Genomic DNA, 19,162 nt, shown 5'->3' with positions numbered 1-19,162 from the left:
ATGCAGTTAGCTATGTGGCAGGAAATAGGCACCGGTCACTGGTGGTCACGGAGCAGGTAGCTAAGGAGCTTGTCAGCTTTTCAGGGTTATTCTGCTCACAAACCCAGTTACACAGGAGCTCTCCTTTCTAATGTCGCCGCGTTTATTCTCCCTGCACTGCATGGAACCTTGTCCAAATTGTGGATCGCAAAGATCGACTCTTCGATGGTCGTCACCACTGATGTATACACATACATAGGTGTGGTGGGAGAGGTCATCAATGAAGGGCTTCCACGAGCAGCCTGGGTGATTATCGGGGACAAAGCATCTCGGTCACTGGGATCTCGCCCCCAGCTAGCACGCACACTCATCATCTTTCAGACAATTTTTGGTCTAATTATAAGTATTATCTTTGCTTCAGCTGCCAGTCAATTCGCGTCAGCATTTGTTCCTGCCCCTGTTCGTGATGGCAGTGTATCCTATGTTCGAATCAGCGGGTTCTCTGCTTTGAGCTCGGCGATCGAGATTGCTGTTTCAAACGCTACACGAGCGTTGGATAAGCCCGACGTTCCTCTGATAATCAGCTCTACAAAGTTCATCGTTAACATTCTTCTTGATTTTCTTATTATTTCAAAATTCCATGTCGGTGGTCATACCCCAACAGTCAACCTGCAGGCGAGCATTCGCCTTACATGCGATATGGTTTCTGCAATGTCAGGGGTCACTTATTTCGTATATTCCACCTGGGCTCAACAAGGTGATTATGTTCGGCTCAGAGCTTGGATGAGTTCCAGTATTCGGGCGCTGTCAGTCCTGCTGCCGCCGGGTATTGCGACGTTTCTTGAATCAACAATCCGGAATACTTTGTATCTGTGGCTCGTGAGTGGTATCGTGTCAAAGGGCTCTGACTACGCGACTGCATGGGGGTGTTCAACACGAACCGTTGGGGACGTGATGGTGCCTGTCCAAGCGTTGGAGGCAACCTCCCTCACCTTCACCAGCCACGCTTGGGGAAAATGGAGGAAGACGATTGGGGTTGAGAGCCGCCGAACCAAATGCTCCCAGGAGGACTTACTCAGTAACGTGCATGCCATTGTTTCCCGGGTACAGTGCTATTGACAGCAGCTTAGAAATCGTACGGCCAGCGCTTGCATCTGTGGTGATAGCCTTGTTAGTCGAGATTCCGCTCTGCATACGGAGTACTTCTCGGATTATTCGGCTGCCGGCCATTTGCGTACTACTTGAGCGGATCCCGAGCCGTATCGGAGATCACAGCTCACATGGGGCGAACAATTGATTGGTACGGGGCTTTTTTTTCTTTTTCTTTTTCTTTCTTTTCCTTTTTTTTTTTTTTTTTTTTCTTTTTTTCTGCCTTCCTGCTCCTGCCCAGCATTCTGACTGATTTAGTGTACTCCGTAGGTGCTACTTGTTTTATGCAGTCTCGACACAGCTAGCTGCAATTCTCCTTGCCACCAGGCCCCGTTGGTACCTGAGTCTCTGGCTTCGAACATTCTTTACGTGCTCCCCTGGGCAATCGTCTGCCAAGTGGCGAACCTGAGTGCAAAGAATGCATGGACGTATCATAGCCTCGTGTTTGGGGGAAGTCTCGTCTTTTCATTCTTCGCGATTGTTGTCATCGATGGGCTTTGGGCCTGGTGTCTTTTGACAGGAAGAGTGTATTTGGAAACATTTCGTGATTCTGGAGAAAATCAGCTCCCCCCCAAGCAAGCCGAGCTCCAGCCTCTGGTCTCACAGCAGTCGGTATCTGCGGAGTAACATTTCTTGACCTGTATGTACGGAGTACGGAGTAGTCTGGGGGCAAAAGTGGACATCCATCTGTACCTCGCTAACCAAATGCGGACGGGCTAGTCTAAGTTGGGGATGGTGCAAGCGCCAGCAGCTTTTAGTCAGCCGATTGGCTGTTTATTTTTAGAAGACGCGCTTTTTCTGACACGATCGAGCCCACAAGAGACAGACGACGAACATGAAGGCGACTATTCTCTACGCTGGCCTCTTCAGCGCCCTTTTGGTTCGTGGCAAAGATGTGGATGGCCCTGAAGACGTTGGTCACTTTTCACAAGCTAAAAAATCATTACGTACCACTGCCATTCTTCGCGCCAAGTCTTTCTTCCCTGCCCCTCACGGGCGACATCACTGGCAGCGTGGGTAGACAAAGTCTTAGTATTCCGAAGAGTACGAGGATCACCCTGCAGCATGGCAGTCCAGAGTGTCCACTCCGTTGCATGTGTTGATCAACAGCCCATCTCCCACAGGCCGCCGCACCTTGTACTGAGTACTCCGGACGGGCGACTCCGTATTCTCCGGAATAGCGGAATTGGTAGCCACTTTCGGACATTTCCTCAACTGATTCCTGTCAACTGCGTTTCTGGCGCTCTTCGTTGATTTGCTCGTTGGCAGACCAATGCACAATTCAGGCTTCCCTAGCCGTCTCTGGACAGGGGCCAGAGTATGGGCCGCCTCGTCGTGAGGAGCGGTCATCAGAATACGGGTTACGAGGCAAACGGCGCCAAAGAGTCGAAAGGTTCGACTCGACCTCTCCAACACCCAATCTGACTCAACGTACTTCCGATTTCGCAGAAGGGTTGGCTCCCTGCCCTCCTCCACAAGAGCATGTAAAGGTATCTCTGCCGAGGGCAAGTCGACGAATGACAAAAAGCGGCCGGATGAAGGACCCAGCACTCCGTAACAGAGTGGATTTTTCTCCCTCCAAAGAACACACGCTACTCCGTACACTAAAAATATTCCTTCTTGAGTATTTGTGACTTTTGTGCTCTTCACTAACTACGGAGTAAGCGCTTCGGCATTGGGGTAAGCGGTGAAAGTCGACCCAACAACGACTCGTTCGCCGGTCAAATTGCACCAACCACAAGCTCACAGGGGCCCCAGTTTAAGATTGCCATTGCCAATAACACTGGATAGGCCGGGAACCCTTCTCGATGATTTGACGGTTTAAAGTCTTCCCAACTCCACAGCACGGCGTGCCGCTAAAATAAACCCCCCCTCTCGATTTTGGGTCTTTTGTTTTATTTTATTTTTTCTTCTTCTGCTCTTCTTCCCAGCTATTTTTATCTCGATATCATCATCGTGGATGGAGGTTATTGCGACGGCCAGCGTCACCCAACTTGGGAGCATCTAAAAAATAAAAAAGAATTCTTAATGTTGAGCAATGCTTCGACCCCCCCCATCCTAGCCTTGTCCCTTCGAATCCCGGTGCAGCAATTTATACATACCTATCACTTGCAGAGTTCCCTCCGTCTTTCAAACAGGACCATACTTTATTAGCTAGGTTTCTTAAACTTTGACCTTCCGCTGAGACAAAATATGTTCAAATAAAAACGCACTGCCTGTTCCAGAATATTTATACATACCAACAATGCTTCCTTTGCAGTAGATTTGCCGCTCCTAATTGCCCGCCACTATGGATACGTCAATCATCTCTATATTTAACTACGATGTTTTGTTTCCATACATGCAGTTCATATGCCTCAGCCGTTCTCGGTCGCTGACGCTGAGCTTGGATGCGGAGTCTTAAACTCCCTAGCCGGCTGGGTGTCTTCTCTTTTCAAGATGATTGCTGTTTCGATGAAGAGCCAGCATCCTCATCTACATAACTCCGATCCAAATTCCTCCGACAACGCCTCCCTGTCTGCTGCGAATACACCTCCAAACACCGTCACACAGAAACAGCCTCAGAGTTCGACGACTACTAACACAATGCTGGCCGTCGCTCCCCCTTCAATACCTCCCTCACCGATCCTCAACACCAACGGGGTACAAAAGCGACCCAAGCTGTCGCTCCAGACGTCGTGTCTGCCAGTTACATTTGGAAACTCCACGACGGGGCTGTCGCTGAACCACTCCGCTAGCTGCTCTCCATCTCCCACGGTCAAAAACACCTTTAGAAACGCCTACGACGCATATCGACATACACCCTCGCCGGCCCCAACACTACGAGCGGAGCCTTGCACAAAGGATCCGAAGCCAACATCGAAACAGGAAGCTCTACCCGCAAACTATAGCCGACACAGCCACGATGAGCTCCCCTACCAGCTCCCTCTGGGCATCCGGGGTATCCTGCGCAACTCTCCCCTAGTCCCATCGTCGCTAAGGCGGGCATCACTTTCGGGCACCTCCGTCAACGGATCTGGCAATGGACGACGGGCCCTGTTCCCGGCCAAAAAGCGCGTGCACTACCGGTGTCCCATCGACGAGGAAATCAAAACCGTACGTTTTATCGCCAAACATTCCGACCTCACATCCCCAAGTGGCTATTCGTGCTCCTCCTCTTCCGCTTCTTCCTCATCCTCCTCAGAAGGAGAATCCGCGTCGGACAGCTCAGAATCATCCGGCGCTTCGGACGAAGACAGCACATCCACTCATAAAGAAACGGGTGGTACTAGCTCGCCGGGCAAGCGCAAAAAACACGCCCGCAGCATGAGACAAATTCGTGCCGCAGGGCTTCGCGACAGGGTACCGCGCCCGGACGATGACGTCGAAACTCCGCAGACACCCGTAAACCGTCGCAGAAAACGCCAACGACAATGGAGATGGACCCTGGGCCCGATCAAGGACGGTCATGTGCTCCCCAGCCGGGACGATGGGTCCAATGCGGCTGTACAAGAGACAGACCCGCAGTCAGCCTCGCTGGCAATCCAAGGTGGGAAGAGCCCAGGTGTCAATATCGTGATCCCCATGCCGGTGCCCATTCAATCGAGGCCTAAACTGAGTCCGGTGTCGCCGGGGAGAGGGATGGGTAGGCGTTAGAAAAAGAGCTTCGCATTTTTTCATTCTATGGTTTATGAATGCCACGAGACATTTCTAATCCATCTTTTTCCCCTCTCTATTTACAAGACTTCTAGCAATCTACAGCCATCTATCTACACAGTTTAATATTTCACCATGGTTTCTTTAACCGATTCCCTTTTATATTTGGGCGCAACCTTTTTTTTTTTTCCCCCTCCAGCATGTTGGCTCCTTTTGCCTTTCTGGTTGATACCACGAAAAATGAGCATGTACTGGTCGTCATGGCGTCTTTCTTACTTGGCCTTTTGCCTTTCGTTCTCCATTGGGATTTTCTCAGGGCATACCTCTCTTTCGAGTGTGACAGTGCATTCACTAAAAATCCGTTTCCTATCAAAGTTTAACTTCAACAATCTACTCGGATCTCGTTCTGTGTGTTTCTCCAAGTCTTGTCCTGTTTTGGATCAAGCACTTCTAGCATTGAATGCTCTATGACACGAAGGGAAATTACGCCTCCGCCACCCACCAAAGACCTTGCATGGGTTTGATGGCGGTACTCCATAGTCATTCATTCAAAGTCCGCTCCCATGCTGCATGCACTCATAATCCATCCTGTCCCCGACGGCAGCCCGACCTGACCACTGACGGAGGGTGCGGGACGTATCTGCATCCTCGCGGGTCTTATTCGCCTTGGATACAAAAGAACTGCAGAAACAGTCTTGCATGCGTCAGCCCAACTCATCCATACATGGCTATGGCACATTTGCCACGCCAACTTTTGGGATCCCGATGATCAAACAATTAGGTCCACGTGTGCAGGGCCTGGGGTCTCCCAGTCATGCAAATGCAAACAAAGATTGTTCGAGAAATTTCTCTCGCTTGCGGAATACGCATCATATTTCTTAAGTAAGGCATTGGGAGCGATCGCGGCGGTGAGGTGTTTCGTGTTCAGGTTCTAATCGCATGTGCATGCATCAATCGATGCACCAACAAGGCAAATGCTTAGATGATTGGAGTCATCAGACATATTAACTGTATATCCTGGTAGGAGCCGTATAGATGCGGTCTCGTAGCGGAAGGATTCTTTGAAAGATACCTGTCGATTCTAGAGAATAGGCTAATCACCAGCGCGGTTGGGATGCAAAAACAGCCCACCGTCTTCGTATATTCTACTTCCGACCGCCCCGTCTGTACTCCAGAATAATGGAATCATGCTACTAACCCGGAGTCCCGCTCCAAAAATCGTTCCCGCCGACTCCGCAGGTATTCCCCTTCCCCCCAAGGAAAGCCATCAGCCCCGCACCATGTTGTGCTGTTGACATCGAGGGCTAATTTTAAACCAAGGAGCAAGGGTGTTTCAACAAAAAGCAAACAAAAGCCGCGCAACAGAATAACAATAATATCTTCAAGTGCACCTTCAGAGCTCAGCACATCCCGAAAGGGCAATTCCTGTGCATAGCGCCTGGGTTTCCCCTACAAATTCCGATCTCCCCGGCCGCAAATATTGTCCCGTTGTATCGGTTGACTTCCACGCGTCTCCAACACGAGAACCCAGCGGTATTTCCAAGAGAGCCGTAGGGCAATCAATCCCAACGGCCCTATTTAAGTTCGGCTGCCACGCCGTATTGCGAACAAGCTGACTGGGGTTGCCATGGCTTTTGAAGGACAAGCGGGATTCGTGTCCAAAACCCCGGGAATGGAAATCGACACAGGTTGACGAGTGGTTAGCGGTCGCGTGGAAGACACGGCTTAATACGATGCTGACTGACGCTCGGGTTGAATAGGCTGTCAAGTTCCTGCGAGCCGACGATATAAAAAGAAAGCGGGAAGGTTCACTCACAAGCGATGGAACCATGCTGAAAAAGAAAAGGACTTCCTCACACCAGCGAAATTGAGAGATCGATCATAAGCTCGGCGTCTGCTGCAACCGTCATCGGCATTCTCGTGTTCCTGCCAACACGAGACAATCGCAGCGAGCAGCATATGGAACTTAATGACTCCTAGGTCAAGAAATCCCAATGATTTGGATCCCAGAAATACTGCCCTTAGATGGTCGTTTTTGGAAGTTATCGTATGATTTGTTATTTGGCTATTCGATGCATTGGCCACTTTCCCGAGAAGCATTGAATGAGAGAAGCCTAGAGCGTTGAGAAAAGTAGGTAGCATCTTGGGCCTTTTAACTCTTGCCATGCAGTGGCCCATCACCATTCTCATATTTCGTCATTCCTTACTTATTGAGATGTGGCTTGGTATGCGGCCTGAAGAGTTCAAAAACCCGAGTGCCGTCTCAATTTTATAGTTGGTTAGTTACTCAGAACTGAGTCCTCGATAACGTTGACTAGCCTTATATATGAGCAACTATAACGTCGCTCTATACAAGGACGTGCAGTGAGATTGATAAAATTACACTTGTGGATGCGGAAGAATATAAGAAGGTGTGCGCTACCGGGTCACGCACTTTTATCCAATTTCGGTTTCGATATCCGGCTCTCTGCCCGTCAAGCTGCCGGAGACCTTGTTCTTTATTTTCTTGAGGGCAAATGTTGCCTCGTGTTTAACGAAGGCTGCGTTACGTGCTGGTGCCCATTGCATAGATCCCCGAAGTTTTCGCTTTTCAGTCCGTTTATTCTGTTTGTTGCCGAGCCGGCGGCGTCTATCCTCCCTTGTTTCGAAATCCCCTGCGTGGGAATTTGCGTCCGTGACTATGGACTCGCCATCCTGCGCTTCGTCTTCTGTATTCTGAGACGCATTGGCCTGATTTGATGGCTCGCCTTCGGCGTTCCGCGAATAATGTTCATCCTGGCCCTGTGCATCTGTACCTTGAGCCTGGGAACGGATGGATGCCCTCTTGTCTGAGTCTTCTTCATCCGTTGCTTGTTTGAAATCAGCTAGGCCATGCGGGCTATCTCCAAAAGCCATAGACCAATCGAGACCATGCCCCTGAAACCATTTCTCTTGTGCTATTTCCCCGTCTACTGCGTTGTATCGTAGAATGTCTCGCTCGCTGATTAATGACTTAGCGTGCAATTCTTTGATATTTTCCGGGACTTCTACTTGTACCCGGCGCTCGCGCACACCTTCAGCAATGCAAGCCTCCCAGGCCTCGAAGGTTTCTCTCAAATTATTGTCAGCAATAAGCCGCTCATGGACCTCGCTGAAGCCTGGAGCAAAACGACATGAAAGCTGGAGTCGTCCCGCTATAGTCAAGTCCTCCAAACCAGGACTACGCTTTTGCTCCCAGTTATCCTCTTTAATGTAGTTTTGGGTCAGCCGCTGTGGGTTTTTGGTTATCCAAATTGGTATGTCGAGGGCGGCGTCCTCGTTGTCTGCAATGTCTTGTAGCCAGATGACGGAATAACCGGTCGTAGAGCCACTGGGGAGCTCGACGACCACTGCAGATCGATAACGGTGCTGCACCGGTAGGCGGGTGTTGCGCTTCGACTCTTCGGAGCCCAAATCGATGTACACACCACCTCCATCTTGCATGCCATGGCAGGCGGATCGAGAGATCGAAGTGGCGCTCCCGCTGGTGCGCAGCTTGACTTTCACGTGGTGGTTGAAGCCCTTGGCGGTGATGCCGCCCGACACCACTTCGAAGGTTCCCACATCCCAACCGAGCATGTGCCGTGGGAGTTGAGTTTCAACGCTTCGGAAGAGCAATGACACGCGGATGCGACCGTAGCCAATACCGCCGTCCAAAGGATACCATCGGGTTACTTGCGATCGAGCGTGGAGAATTTCCGACAGTTTTAGGGGAACTACACCCAGAATTGGATCGTGCTCGCGATATCTCTGATCGCGAACTGCAATTGTGATGATGGCAGATCGCCAGTCCCGAATGAATCGCTCAGTTCCTGCATTGAAGATTGGCTTGCTTGAGACGGCTTTCGCTCGTGTTCGATATACCTAGAGTGTTGTTAGTTTCGGCCTATTGCAACGGTCCTGTTCGACAGGATAAACTGACCAGTTGATCATTCAACATAATCATGCAATAGCTGGTCGGCAGATTTTTTCCTTCCTCGTCCGTGTTTTCCCCGTATTCTCTGGCGGGATCATACTCATTACCTTTGCGGTTCCCCAGCGTTCCCTTGATTCTGGCAAATTGTAAGTTGACGATTTGATGAACGACGATGCTACAGATCCCACTTGGCCAGAGAGGATCGGGTGGAGTGTGCATGACAGCGTCCTGCTCATCATTCAGGATGCTACCTATCTCGTCCCGTAGCTGTGGGTGACCTTTCAAGTTTTCTGGCAGGTTTTTGTTTTTGCCGTCTGTTCGGAGTTCCCTTCGCATCCGCGGCTTGCCAAAATATCCAACTTCCCAGTGTAACTCACCTGGCATCTCCGACCCAGCGTCCATGCCGCAGAGTTTGGAAACCATGGGATACATCTTACTAGGATGTTCCATCATTTTTTGAACGGATATCTCGACCTTCCCCACAATGTCGTCGGCTGTGTTTCGGTCAGAGTCCCACAACTCGACGCTCAACTGCTCGTTCGCCTTGATAATCTCCGGGGTTACTAAAATGCCCGCCCCTTCCTCCCATACAGGGTTGAGATCGTCGCATATAACTCTTGTGCAGTACATCGGCTTGCCGTATTTTGAAAATGAGAGGTTGATGTACGGATCACTTCCTCCTCCATAGCTTCCACGTTTATCTTGTTTGCTCAGGCCAACTGCGCGATGGACTCTCACCCACAAAATACCCATTGCCAGCGTATCCTTCTGGATATCGTCGCCTTGCAGCATCTGGGCGAGGTCTAGCGTCATAGACTTGGGAGCGACGTATAAGCTAGCTGCTGCCCCAATTGCATAGTTCACAAAGTTGGATATCAGTGGTAAGTTCAGAATATTCACCCCATGTCTGACCATTGGAACACAGCCAGCTCGGACATGCGGAAGACCCATCAAACTAAAAGTCAATGTCTTCGCGTATGGTGGCTGAGGAGTGAGCTGCACGCGGAGTCGGACGGTTCCAACCACTTCTATTAGTTCTGCAAAAATTGGAAGAGGAACACCGAAAAGGCCCTTAACACCAAGATAAAAGACTAGCATCATATGCATATTTTCTGCCTTTGCGGAAGAAGTGTTACCCGTGGGTTTGGCGTGGTATGCAAACGAGCATTCAAGAGTATAAGTGTCTCCACCTTCCTCCTCTGCAGTTGTCTCTTCCACGGATTTTGTTTTCAGGTTGTGTTCCCGCATACCCTCCGCTAGGTCCGTGGCATGACTCTCTGGGAGCGACCTTAGGCTGAGGATACGAAATGGATTTGAGCCTTGGTCAATCTCGGCTACTCGAACATTCTCGATAATCCCTGGTACGGACGCCTGCATGACATCTTCAATGGTATCAGCAACACCTGCGAACATCTCCGGATCCATCAGGCCCCAAACAACTTCTAGAAAGCTATTTAACCATTCCACAGATTCTGGCAATAGGTTTGCCGTGGCCTAAAATCTAGAATCAGCCCTGAAATATTCATAGTTCCCGAGAATTCTACCCTACCGTTTGTCCTCGGAGCTGTTCGGCGCTCCACTCGTGCTTCCTCCCTTTGCGGATAACATCCTGAATCCAAAGCCATACACCAGAGGCAACACAAGCAGAGAGGGGGATGAGCCATTTCAATGCACCACCGGCAAGTTTGCCGATAATCAAGATTGCCCAAAAGATCGCTGCGCAGAGAAAACCACCACGTTTCTCCAATGACTTGAACATTGGTTCATAGCTAATGGACGGAGTGGGATGGAATAAAATGTTCGTCTTTTCACCATGAATTGGGACGTCGGAAGTTGTTCCTTCAGCAATTGGGTCTGGAGGCGCTGTAATATCCTGTTTATACTTATATTCGCGCAGCGGTTGATCCGGCCGGGTTTGAGCTGCCTACGTGACGGGTTAGTATACAATGTGGGAGCCAGCGTTTTGTGTGGCAGCTAACGGTTGGCAAGCCAAGATTCGCATTTGGAACGGTGATCTACAACATGGAGATTAGATCTAACGCTTCCCCGACAACTGAGATAAGAGCATGCGCAGCTTACTTTAGGAGCCTCCACCGCTTTCATGTGTTCAATCCCGACATCGTCTATCTCAATCTCCCGGCCTGTTGTTGGGTCCGTGACGGTTCGTCTTCTGTTCTTAGCTGCTGGCGCAGGTTTATGCGGGGCAGCCTCTATGTCCTGATAACGTCCTCTATGTTTCTGTTCCCGCGCTTGAGATCGACCAGATTCATCGATTTTCCTGTCTCGATCTTGTTTGTCTTTGTCCAAGCTCTCTAGGAACTGCTGGATCGTCGGGATTGGGTTCTCGGCACTCCAATAACCACCGGGTTTCCTTTGCGTCGCCATGTTGCAAAAATGTCAGTGGCGGGGGATTGCGTTGATGAGGCAACGTCACCCAAGTCAAACACCCAAGCGGAGTCGCGGGTGGCTATATCTGTGAAGGAATAGGGAAGAGATTACGTATGTAAAGGCGGGAAGAAGTGCCGGATTCTTTGCAAAAACAGGCAGTTATGAACAATCACTCAAAGAATACTGATGGTTAGCATCCATCATGCCTAGACTGGAATAATAGGATCCCTATTCTGTATACATCTACTGCTCTCAACCGCCCGGATCCACGGGGGTTTACCTGGACGGATCTCCCATTACTACGTCATTGCTATCAAACCATAAACCCTTGACGAATTATTTGCTTTGCCGCCAGGTTTTAGGCGTATAAATGCCCCAATAAGAATTGAATTTTTGATCTCCCGATTGAATATCTGAGCGGACGTTGGATGCTGCAGACTTGCCGCTTGGAGTGTGACGTCAAGGCTGCTCGTTCTTGGCGATCGAGCCACATCTGCTGAGTACTCCATCCCCGAACTTTTCTTGAATGTTGCGCCACAAATGTGGCTTACAATGCCTAAATGCAAACACGGACAACCAAAATTGTTAGTTCAGCTTCTCAAACAAACGAAGCAAACAAAGCTTTAATCACGTGGCGCTGTAGGAAAGGTGACATCAACAAAACACTGACATCGGTCCATATTAAATTGTGAAAGGACAACAGGAAAAAAAAAAAAAAGGAAAGAAAAGAAAAGAAAATCGAGGAATCAGTTTCGAAACAAAATGTCAGGTGCTGAGGAATCTCCAGCTCAGCTGGCCGCTCGTCTTCGACGAGAGCGCCGGGAAGCAAAGATTAGAGCTGGTGGCTCCGCGAGATTAGACAAAATCACAAGCTTAAGTGGAAGGACTCCTGCGAGCTGTATGACACCCTCCGACAAGATTATGCTGCTTTCGCGATTTTATATCCTCTGTGAAATCTAACCAATGAGAACATGACAGTGAGAGATGAGCCTCCTCGCTCCGTTAGCCCTTTCAGCAACTCAACTCCGGAATTACAACCAGAGGAAGCATCTCGATCCGTCTCCCCACTATCCAAATTCTCCAGCGCTACAGATCAATCACCTGAAAATTTCGAAGCGCAACAAGCATACCTACGAGCCCTGCTACGATCCAAAGAGCCTCTCGATCAGCCGCAAGAACCTGACCCAACCGCGAAGCTTCTGAGCACGCTCATGGGGCTTGATTCAGCTTCCCCAGATGCCGTTGCCGGCAACGGAGCTTCTGGCCTGGCCCCAGCCGATTTGCTGTCACAAAACCTTACTTCCTCGTTTGGCTTACCGCCCTCGATAGCCAATTTCTTTACACAGCAGCTCCAGCCCGAGTCCCCGGACAGCCAACAGAGAAACAGACTCTGGCGCATTCTTCACACAATCGTCGCTTTTACTTGCGGAATTTGGCTTATTCTTATGCTTCAGACGGCTTCGATGACATACGGGGAAAATCCACCGCCCCCGGCTACAGTTCAAAGTCCATTTGTGCACTTCGTCACGGCGGAGCTTGTCTTGGGCAGTGCGAGGTTATTGACGAGTATGAGAAACGGACAGTTGCGGACGGTGCGGCCGTGGATGCAGATTCTATCGGATATCGCCAGAGATGGGAAAATAATTTTGTTTCTGTTAGGCATTGCGGGGATGTGGATGAGAACTTCTGACATGCTAGAAGAAAAGTTGATGAAATTATGAATCATGTTGTTCTGCCTTTGGTAGCTACTAGCGTGAATTAATGCCTACATATCTTCCCTCGAAGATAAGGGAGCAAGTCCGTATCAAGGCGAGCTAAAACTCACCTCAAATTCATAGCGGCTGTTATGCATGTGGTTGGCTTATTCTCACCGCAGATCACTGCCGTTCGTACCCCAGATGATAGTTGCTGGTTGCTAGCCCCAAGAAGTACGGAGTACGCGCATGCAATTCAGCGTTTTACGTGTACATGCGCACCACAGGCTCGGGTTTTCAACAGGGTGAAGATCATCACCCTGGTCCTCGACGAGGCTGACCCAAGCGACATCGATGATCAGCTGCGGAGAAACAGTTCTGGGCAAGCTTATTGTCCGCTAAACTGTTTGTGACGAGTCGTTTTTACCGCCCCAATCCACTCCGTATCATAATAGGCCAAATGCATCGTGCTTCGTACTGGACATAGGATCCGCGCCATGTCGCACTGGCCTTAATTCAAGTTGATCCGATGTCACCTCTTCTTGGTGAATCGAGCATGAATTTTGGATGGAAAACCACAAGGCAACCCATCGGGTAGAGCGTAGACGCCATAGGATATTTGGACATGCATGGTAAATCCAACTACAATGTTACGTTGTGTCATAAGAGGAATACAAGAAGCCGTAGCGAGCTCCAATACTTTGAGGCCCGCTGTGGATGATTGCTGATTAGCTTGGCTTGAGAATAAACTGACAGAAGGGAGAAATTATTGCGTGCTTCAAGGAGATGCGGTGGGTGTTTTTGAATTTCACAGCACAGGAGCCTGCTGAGCCAACATGCTCATGTTGTACAGTACAACGCACATGGGTACTGTTTCAAGATGGGTGTATGTAGTGGAATGCAGATACATACGGAGTACATAACAACATTTAGACCGTGGGTGTGACCGGTATCGGGCAAATTTAAAGATATTTATTGCATCAAGCAATCTGCCAGCTGATGGTGATCAAACCACCACACAAAAAACGTCTCGGCTGAGAGGAGGATCCTTGAGATGGGCTGCTAACCAGGAGAGATGGAATAAGAAATCCCGTCAAGCTCGCTTCCAGGTGACTGTAAATCCGTATCACTTGCCATTGTGTTCGCGCTTGGAGAGGGGCTGCATTTCACTTCATCGAAGACACACATCATCTCAGCAGCTACCTCACAAATAACTGATAGCAATTAAATACTTTCTTAAGAGCTAGCTCGCCTACATCGCGTTTCTGAAAGACTTTGCCATCGGCCTTTTGCCGAACTTTACCAGCTACGTCAAAGCACAATCTCGGAACACTCCCAGGCCACCGGGGGTGGCCATAAATTCTTTGGAACCGAGTGGTCCCCAGCGAACCAAGGCTTTCTCCCGGACGGACTTTTGTGCCCTGACTCAGGAGTGTTAAGTTAGGACGTCATGTCATGGGAAGCAAGTATTTTCCGGCCCGAAAGAATCAATGAATGTTTGCCTGCGTAAAGGTAGTGGCCTTCAGTTATACATTCATTCCTTGTCCACGTCCCGAAAATGCCAGCGACTAATATCCTCTAGGAGATTTGTCGGCACTTTGTTCCGCTGGCTCAGTACATACTATTTGGGCGGGACACTTGTTTGCAGCGAAAGCTTGATAGCGATTAGATGCTTTGATACAGTTTGATGACAGGGGGGTGAAGTAAAACAAGCTTCCACTATGGCGTACAGCAAGAATGCTCTCTGGGCCCGCGATTTTCAAGGTTAAATGATGAAACCGGTAGTTAAGCTGTGAATCTGTCAAGATAAGGTATCCCGTCGACGTCCATTGCTTTCCAAAATGCTGTATGAAAATCTTGGAGGGCACCTGCAACTGAAAGCAGGGGGCTCGGTGCAATGATCTCCATCTACACGAGCCCAATGCGACACACGCTGGACAACCCAGGACGGGCATCAAAGGTCTCGGGACGTCACAGCCTGGGGGAAGGGGGGCCGGCTGTGGGCTCTCTGTTGTTACTACGCAGAGCAACGGTCTTGCACCGATCGGCCCACACTGGTCGAGACGGTAATAACCCTGCCTCATTTTACTAACGTACGTAGCCGGGTAACAAGCAGGCCTCATTCGCTCTTATAGTGCTTTTTTCTGCGATTTTCCGTTGAGAAGACGGGTCGACATTGAACCCAATGTTGACATCTGACCGCCATCATAGCTATAAAACGGCTAGGATCACTGCGCACAAACACATTCCGGCAGGGTACTCCAAGGCAGAAAAGGTGTCAAAGAGAAGCTGCTGCTAGATGTTTCGTAAAAGTATGTCGTACGGGAAGCATGGGTGTTACACATGTGTATACAAGGGAATAGCAGGCGGCTTGATCGTGACCTGTCTGAGAACGTTTTGCGTGGATAAACTCCCCGGGCCTAGGGTGCTTGCTCGGTGGCAAACCTCTCACTCGGCCCAGCGTGCGTGTGTCTGCGAGTGTCGAACCCGATTTGTCGCCGAAAGCACCACAGCACAGCAGGAAGAAATCTAAGTAGTGCGGAAAATGTGCCGGGAAACAAAGGGAGTGAAATGGGCTCCGTACAACCGGAGGAACGGAGCCCTGGCGCTATGAGAACGGCCAAACGCCGATAGGATGCCCCGCACCGTGGCATCTACTTAGAGTTGGGGGATGGCGGGGTGATGAAAAGCCAAACCAGCACACCATCCCGCCGAAATCCCCTTGCACATGGACCACACGCCGCAGTGCTTGGCTTGCTTCGGTGGGAGCCATGGGAAGTGTAGGTTTGTCAGAGCGTAATTACGCCATGGTGAAGATTCAATCCAAGAAGCGCAGTTCGTTACCAGGGTTTGGTCTGATCAACCCGTCGCCGCTGGTGGGTGACCCAAGACCCCCCGGGGTCAATAGTTAAGTCGGGGCTTCTCAAGAAAGTGGAAGAAATGCCGGGCTGCTGCTATTTATCTCTCGGATAATACACATATATGTGCCGGAGCCTCCTCCACCTTCCTGTTCCCTCTCAAGTCGTGCTTCTTTTTTCTTATTTTTTCATTTTTTTTTCATTTTTTTTTTTTTCCCCCTCTCCTCTCCTGCCTGTCCCTAACTACCCTCGCTATCATTGACAACCTAACACAAGAATCTTTCTTATTGCACTTGGTTGTCTCGCCTCCCATTCTGTTTCCTGGGCCGAATTCAACTAGTCACCAGAAATTGTGCAGATCCTCTCCCTCAGCGCATCACCTCGGTGTTGCTGGTCTGAAACTTTTAAGATGTCTGAGACGCCTGCTGAACCAAAGCTCCCAGTGGTATGAGAGCCTGTCGTCCTGTTCATAGCATCTTGGCGTTTTAATTCTTAGGCCCGGCTATGGCCTGCTTTATAGTTTCGCAGTTGCTACACTTGACTATGAGGGCTGACTTTTGTGTGGAACGCAGGTCGTGGAGGCCCACCAGGTCGATACCTTCGACGTTCCAGGAGTATTCTATGAGAACCACCCCCATGAACCACACCTGAGTGGCATGAATGAATATAACCAGCTCTACCAACAATCTATCAATGATCCTGACACCTTCTGGGCGCGCATGGCGCGCGATCTTATTACTTTCGAAAAGGATTTCGACAAGACTCACATTGGGACCCTCGAAGGCGGGGATAATGCCTGGTTTGTCGGTGGTCGATTAAATGCGTCCTTCAACTGCGTTGATCGCCATGCAATGCGTGACCCGAACAAGGTTGCAATCATCTATGAAGCCGATGAGCCTGGCCACGGCCGCAGTATTACCTATGCAGAATTGTTGAAGGAAGTCTCCAGACTGGCCTGGGTGATGAAGAGCCAAGGTGTTAGGAAAGGCGATACCGTCGCGATTTATCTTCCTATGATCCCTGAGGCCATCTTCGCGCTTCTTGCCTGTGCGCGTATTGGCGCCATTCATTCTGTGGTCTTTGCGGGCTTCTCTTCCGATTCCCTGCGTGATCGTACCCTGGATGCCCGGTCAAAATTCATTATCACAACCGATGAGGGAAAGCGTGGTGGAAAAGTCATTGGGACTAAGAAAATTGTTGATGAAGCTTTAAAACAATGCCCAGATGTTACCAATTGCCTTGTTTTCAAGAGAACTGGGGCCGACGTGCCTTGGACCAAAGGCCGTGACCTGTGGTGGCATGAAGAGGTTGATAAATATCCAAATTATCTGCCTGCTGAGTCAATGGACTCTGAAGACCCGCTTTTCCTTCTCTACACATCTGGCTCCACCGGGAAACCAAAGGGTGTTATGCACACAACTGCTGGCTACCTTGTTGGAGCAGCTGCAACTGGAAAATATGTCTTTGATATTCACCCAGCTGACCGTTTTTTTTGCGGTGGTGATGTTGGATGGATTACTGGACATACTTATGTTGTCTATGCTCCATTGCTTTTGGGGTGCACTACTGTGGTGTTTGAAAGCACACCAGCGTATCCCAATTTCTCGCGATACTGGGATGTTATTGAGAAGCACAAGGTCACCCAGTTTTATGTAGCACCTACGGCTTTGCGCCTGTTGAAACGTGCAGGTGACCACCACATAAATCATGAAATGAAGGATTTACGTATTCTGGGCTCTGTTGGTGAACCAATCGCTGCAGAGGTTTGGAAGTGGTACCATGAGGTTGTTGGGAAAAGACAAGCCCATATTGTTGATGTAAGCTGAGGATCTGTTTTGCCCCCTTGATTTATTGTCTTTGCAGACCTTCACATTGTATGGGCCTCAGAGATCATACTAAGTCTATTCAGACATACTGGCAAACCGAGACCGGCTCCCATGTTATCACCCCCTTGGGTGGTATTACTCCAACTAAACCAGGAAGTGCTTCGCTTCCATTCTTTGGTATTGACCCTGTCATTCTGGATCCAGTTACAGGTGCAGAGATTCCGGGAAATGATGTGGAGGGAATCCTTGCTTTCAGAAAGCCATGGCCAAGCATGGCTCGCACTGTATGGGGCGATCATAAACGATACATGGACACCTATCTCAATGTTTATAAAGGCTTTTATGTAAGGATTTTTTTTTCTTTTTTCTTTTTTTTTTTTGATTTGCTAACAAAATTATAGTTCACTGGTGATGGCGCTGGACGTGATCATGAAGGCTATTACTGGATTAGAGGTCGTGTGGATGATGTTGTGAACGTCTCTGGCCACCGCCTTTCAACTGCAGAGATCGAAGCAGCACTTATCGAACACCGTAAGTTATTTACAGCAATTATTAGAGGTTGGATGTGACTGATTTCATCTTGTAGACTGTGTTGCAGAAGCCGCGGTTGTTGGAGTTCCTGATCCGCTAACTGGACAAGCTGTGCATGCATTTGTGGCCCTGAAGAGTGGAAATGACAATAGAGAACAGCTCCAAAAGGAGTTGATTATGCAAGTCCGCAAATCGATTGGACCATTTGCTGCCCCGAAGGTTGTGTTTGTGATCGATGACCTTCCGAAAACACGTAGCGGGAAGATCATGAGACGCATCTTGCGAAAGATTCTGAGCGGTGAGGAGGACAGTCTTGGTGACATTTCAACGGTACGTATGAGTAGCAACCCCGTGTCACGCGTTTTTGCCGTTGTGTGGAATTTCCCATCTAATGACATCTGCAACAGCTCTCGGATCCTAGCGTCGTGAATAAAATCATCGACACTTTCCACGAATGGAAAAAAGCTATGGCAGCTGCCGCCGCCGCTGCTGCTGCTGTGTCAGCAACCGCGCCACCAAACAGCACAACCGGTTAAATTTCCAAAGAGGAATATAGGTAACGGGCGCAACGGCGGTTCTGGGAGGCTTTGTTACCTGGATTTTGGTCTCCCCTCGTGAAATAGAATCAGCTGTTTTATGTGGCGGTTTTAGCGGAGCTTTGCTCGAGGATTTGCGCTGATACCACTATGTATGTCTTGTTGTCACTTTACTTCCCGGAGTATAACGACTGCCGGTTCCAATGCGTTTTATATGTATGATTTACGGATGGGTTTATGTTATATCAGCCGATCGATGTTATGACCTGGGGTCGGTTATGAATGCTATCAACGACCAGTCTTTTCTGTTGTGCTTGAATTGTAAATTAACTAGATTTTTATCGCTCTCTCCGTTGGCTGCCAGAGGAGGAGCTTGAAGTTATCAAAATGCCAGTCTTTGCCCGGGGAAATACACGCCCCTTTGCTCACTAACTAGTGACGAGGGGAAAACTTGCTATTAGTAAGCAGGCCTGGTGACCAGGTATCACCTGACCGTGACGAGGTGACAGCACCCTACTAGGCAGCCGAACCGGTTACTTAAGCGAGGCGTCTGCCTTGCCACATCTGGCTAGCTGTCTTTCAACTTCGCGTTGCTCTGCTGGATGGCGGTTCATCTTTTTCGCTGATGAAA

The 19,162-nt window shown here is 49.5% G+C and overlaps 6 protein-coding genes across 6 annotated transcripts; 5 read left to right on the top strand and 1 right to left on the bottom strand.

Moving 5' to 3' along the window:
- CIMG_12781 (uncharacterized protein) lies at nt 1-2,919 on the top strand (the record flags this gene model as incomplete). Its single annotated transcript, XM_001247734.2, has 7 exons — nt 1-56; nt 108-1,083; nt 1,155-1,279; nt 1,419-1,740; nt 1,949-2,141; nt 2,398-2,618; nt 2,794-2,919. The coding sequence occupies 7 exons, from the start codon at nt 1-3 to the stop codon at nt 2,917-2,919; spliced, it is 2,019 nt and encodes a 672-aa protein (XP_001247735.2).
- Nucleotides 2,920-3,480: 561 nt separating this feature from the next.
- Nucleotides 3,481-4,764, top strand: CIMG_01507 (uncharacterized protein; the record flags this gene model as incomplete). Its single annotated transcript, XM_001247735.1, has 1 exon — nt 3,481-4,764. The coding sequence occupies one exon, from the start codon at nt 3,481-3,483 to the stop codon at nt 4,762-4,764; it is 1,284 nt and encodes a 427-aa protein (XP_001247736.1).
- A 1,670-nt stretch (nt 4,765-6,434) lies between these two features.
- On the bottom strand, nt 6,435-11,274 carry CIMG_01508 (C2 domain-containing protein). The gene is made up of 5 exons (XM_001247736.2): nt 10,778-11,274; nt 10,678-10,713; nt 10,248-10,622; nt 8,705-10,192; nt 6,435-8,646 (listed from the first exon to the last, which is right to left on the bottom strand). The coding sequence occupies exons 1-5, from the start codon at nt 11,081-11,083 to the stop codon at nt 7,201-7,203; spliced, it is 3,651 nt and encodes a 1,216-aa protein (XP_001247737.1). The 5' UTR covers nt 11,084-11,274; the 3' UTR covers nt 6,435-7,200.
- A 506-nt stretch (nt 11,275-11,780) lies between these two features.
- Nucleotides 11,781-12,872, top strand: CIMG_01509 (uncharacterized protein). The gene is made up of 2 exons (XM_001247737.2): nt 11,781-11,984; nt 12,065-12,872. Exons 1-2 carry the CDS (start codon nt 11,849-11,851, stop codon nt 12,805-12,807), a joined length of 879 nt encoding a protein of 292 aa, XP_001247738.1. The 5' UTR covers nt 11,781-11,848; the 3' UTR covers nt 12,808-12,872.
- Nucleotides 12,873-14,677: 1,805 nt separating this feature from the next.
- On the top strand, nt 14,678-15,414 carry CIMG_12780 (uncharacterized protein; the record flags this gene model as incomplete). Its single annotated transcript, XM_004445729.1, has 3 exons — nt 14,678-14,846; nt 14,992-15,092; nt 15,205-15,414. 3 exons carry the CDS (start codon nt 14,678-14,680, stop codon nt 15,412-15,414), a joined length of 480 nt encoding a protein of 159 aa, XP_004445786.1.
- Nucleotides 15,415-15,950: 536 nt separating this feature from the next.
- CIMG_01510 (acetate--CoA ligase) lies at nt 15,951-18,875 on the top strand. The gene is made up of 6 exons (XM_001247738.2): nt 15,951-16,083; nt 16,211-17,455; nt 17,548-17,808; nt 17,866-17,995; nt 18,051-18,325; nt 18,403-18,875. The coding sequence occupies exons 1-6, from the start codon at nt 16,048-16,050 to the stop codon at nt 18,529-18,531; spliced, it is 2,076 nt and encodes a 691-aa protein (XP_001247739.2). The 5' UTR covers nt 15,951-16,047; the 3' UTR covers nt 18,532-18,875.
- Nucleotides 18,876-19,162: the final 287 nt, after the last annotated feature.

This window comes from Coccidioides immitis, assembly GCF_000149335.2.
Source record: "Coccidioides immitis RS genomic scaffold supercont3.1, whole genome shotgun sequence".
NCBI lineage: Eukaryota > Fungi > Ascomycota > Eurotiomycetes > Onygenales > Onygenaceae > Coccidioides > Coccidioides immitis.
Note: the sequence above shows the minus strand (reverse complement) of the source record. Positions and strands in the feature narration are given on the sequence as shown.